Here is a 2,934-nt window from a genome sequence, read left to right on the forward strand (position 1 = left end):
GGGAATACATACCATGGTACTTTCAGTGTATCCATCTGTAAGCACACTTTCCCCTAATATAAGCCCTTTTTAAAACACTGGCTGGTGACCTGCAGAGCAAAATGTGGATAAGTGCCAGGGTCGGCCCACCCATGAGGCTAAGTGAAGCAACCGCCTCAGGGTTCACCAGGGTAGCAGATCCAAATGTCAATCTTTCTTCCCCTGTTTTTTTTCCCCTGATGTAGATCTTCCCTGAGCCCTTTTTCCCTGGTGGGGAGGGGGCACCATTTTGGGGTCCACCTCAGGTGGCAAAATGTCTTGGGCCAGCCCTAATGTGCAAATTTGAAGGAAAGCTGTGCTTCAGTTTGCATATTGTTTTGGAAAGTGCAAATTTGATAAATTTGGCTTTAGATACATACATACTGAATCAAATTTTTCCTGCATCACTAAACTACATGCATAATTAAAGGATTCCGGGACTTGGAAAAACAGAACTGAATGGATCTCACTGTCTTTCCACATAGAAATCCTTTCCTGCTTACCCAAGACTTCCTTCATTTCAGTAGTATAATTGAGGGTGGGAGTCAACCCACACACACTATTGTTAAATAATTGAGAGTCAAAAATATTTGACAATCTATTGCTGATTATTCAGAGATCTACCAATAGACCAAGATATACATTCTGCCTGTCCCCAATTCGCAGTTCTACAGATTATAGCTCTTACACTTCTGCAGAACTGCAGGACATATAATCAGCTATTCCAGACAGTAAAAAGGCCATGGAGCTGCAAAGCCACCTGAATATCATTTCTTGTTGTGCTTATTGATCACTGGCAATTTTATTGTAGTTTTTATTGTTATTGGCCTAATTACAGCTTTTTCCATGCCTCTCTTTCTGTCCGTATATGGCATTGTCTTAATCTATTTGGCAAACAATGATCTGGGAGTTAATTGCTGGTTTCCTGCATCCTCCCCACTCTTTAAATCACAGTTTTTTATTGTGCTGATCAACATTCTGTCTTAGATTTTGCTCTGGTCTGCTTCTTTCATGCTGGTTTATTTCCATGCATCTTGCTAAAGCTGTAATTAATAAGATGCAGTGGGGAGTGGGAGGAATTCCAGAAGATGATGCAATTCTGCCTAATATAATTAATTTTGTGTTATTTTCACACACAAAATGTGTCTTTTTGTGCACCCTTTACTCGTGTATATCCATATTACCTGGCCAGAAACTGCACTGTAAAATTCAGAGAAGTGTGAATTTTGATGCTCAGGATTTATTAGTTTCCATCAGACGAGTACAAAACAAGAATGAAGTGTTAAACAAGGCTTCGTTGGGTGGGGAGGGAGGGGTTAGAAGACGTAGCTGCACCAAAAAAAGAAAAGAAAAAGAAAGTTGTAGAAAAGGATGGTACAGAAGATTTCTCTTTTTTTTTTTCCTTTTTAGTTGCCGTTTCTTGCTTTTATAAAAACCTACGTCTAAGGAGTACTCGAAGCAGCCTGCCCTACTCTACGGGGAAGGGGAGTGGAAAATGGGCTCTGCCTCCTAGCGTTCAAGTCAGAAGCGTCTGGCCAGGGGGGAGCCAGCCTCCTCACACGGTGGGACCCGCGTTCGGCTTGCTGGGCTCGCTGGCGTGGCGCTTCCTCATCACGTCCTGAGCCAGGCCACATGTGATCATGCCGTTCGCCACCTGGAAAGTGCCTGAGTTCTCTGGGGATTCCGACACAGTTGTCATGACTGGGTGGGTCGTCTTTCCAAAGAAGAAGCTGGCCCACCAGTGCCCAGGGTCAGACTTGGGGAGACCTGGATGGTGAGGGATGACCTCCCCATACTCTGCACTTCCACAGGAGCTGTTGCTGGAAGTGGAACCCAGACGCCTTCGGTAGTAGTCATGGGTTGCCACAAGGGAGCCGCTTGACGGGATTGCTGCCATGTTTCTTTGTCTTCGTTCTTGTGCAAGTTGTAAACCCTTTAAGACTTAACGCTTCGCTCAGCAAAATCCCAGCGGCTTCAGACCACAGGTGACCTGGCTCAGGGGAGTAAACGCTAGGCAACGGAGCCCATTTGCAAAGGAGATTTTGGGAGTACACTCCACGTCCACAAAAAACACAGAGGCGTATATGAATTTTGATGGATATGTGTGGTTCGGTTCTCATGTTGTTTTGAAAAGTGCAAGCTAGGTAGGGTTGTCTTCAAAGGTAAACTAGATGAAGTCGCATGAAAGGGACACAGACCAGAAATGGGCTGATTTGCTCTTTCATAAAAACAACCAATATCCACAGCATCCATCTGTTGCAGCAAAGTGGTCCATGGCCAGGTTGGAGAGCCAGTGATCATCCAGCCATGGTGGACTCCAACTCCCATCAGTCCCTTTCCAGCATGGCCAGCATCAAGAATGATGGGAATTGCAGTTCAGCAGCATCTAGAGGGCCACAGATGCCCTACCACTGGCCTAGAGAAGAACTCCCAGCCAGAATAGACTATACTTGGCTGAATGGACAAAGTATCCATCCTTGTAATAAGGCAGCTTTCTGTGTTCCTAAAAAGTTGTGTCCTAAGAATGTAAAAAGAGCCTGCTGAATCTGGTCCAGAGCCCAACTTGTCCAGCACCCTAGCAGCTGATGTTCAGAGAGTACCCTGCCTTTGACAGTGCAGGTAGAGCATAATCATCAGGGCTAGTAGCCATTGAGAACCTTCTCTCCCATGAATATGCTGAATCCTCTTTTAAAGCCGTTCTAGCTGTTGGCCATCACTGCCTCCTATAAGAATGAGTTCCATAGTTTAACAATGTGCTGTGTGTGGGCGGAGAAAAAACTTTCTTTTGCCTCTTCTGAATCTTCCAGTGTTCAGCTTCATTGGATGTCCCCTAGTTCGAGTGATACGATGAGTCCCGTCATTGTCTGTTGATTGAACTGAGCCCCACTTCCCTGCTCTGACCCCTTCTCCCCCAGC

General features: G+C 45.4%; 1 protein-coding gene across 1 annotated transcript; it reads right to left on the reverse strand.

Moving 5' to 3' along the window:
• Positions 1 to 1,242: 1,242 nt before the first annotated feature.
• On the reverse strand, positions 1,243 to 2,099 carry LOC310695913 (pancreatic progenitor cell differentiation and proliferation factor A-like). The gene has a single exon (XM_083480858.1). The coding sequence runs from the start codon at positions 1,913 to 1,915 to the stop codon at positions 1,574 to 1,576; it is 342 nt and encodes a 113-aa protein (XP_083336984.1). The 5' UTR covers positions 1,916 to 2,099; the 3' UTR covers positions 1,243 to 1,573.
• Between the last annotated feature and the right edge of the window lie 835 nt (positions 2,100 to 2,934).

The sequence above is a fragment of the Podarcis liolepis genome (assembly GCF_965112155.1).
Source record: "Podarcis liolepis genome assembly, chromosome: 16".
In the NCBI taxonomy this organism is placed as follows: domain Eukaryota; kingdom Metazoa; phylum Chordata; class Lepidosauria; order Squamata; family Lacertidae; genus Podarcis; species Podarcis liolepis.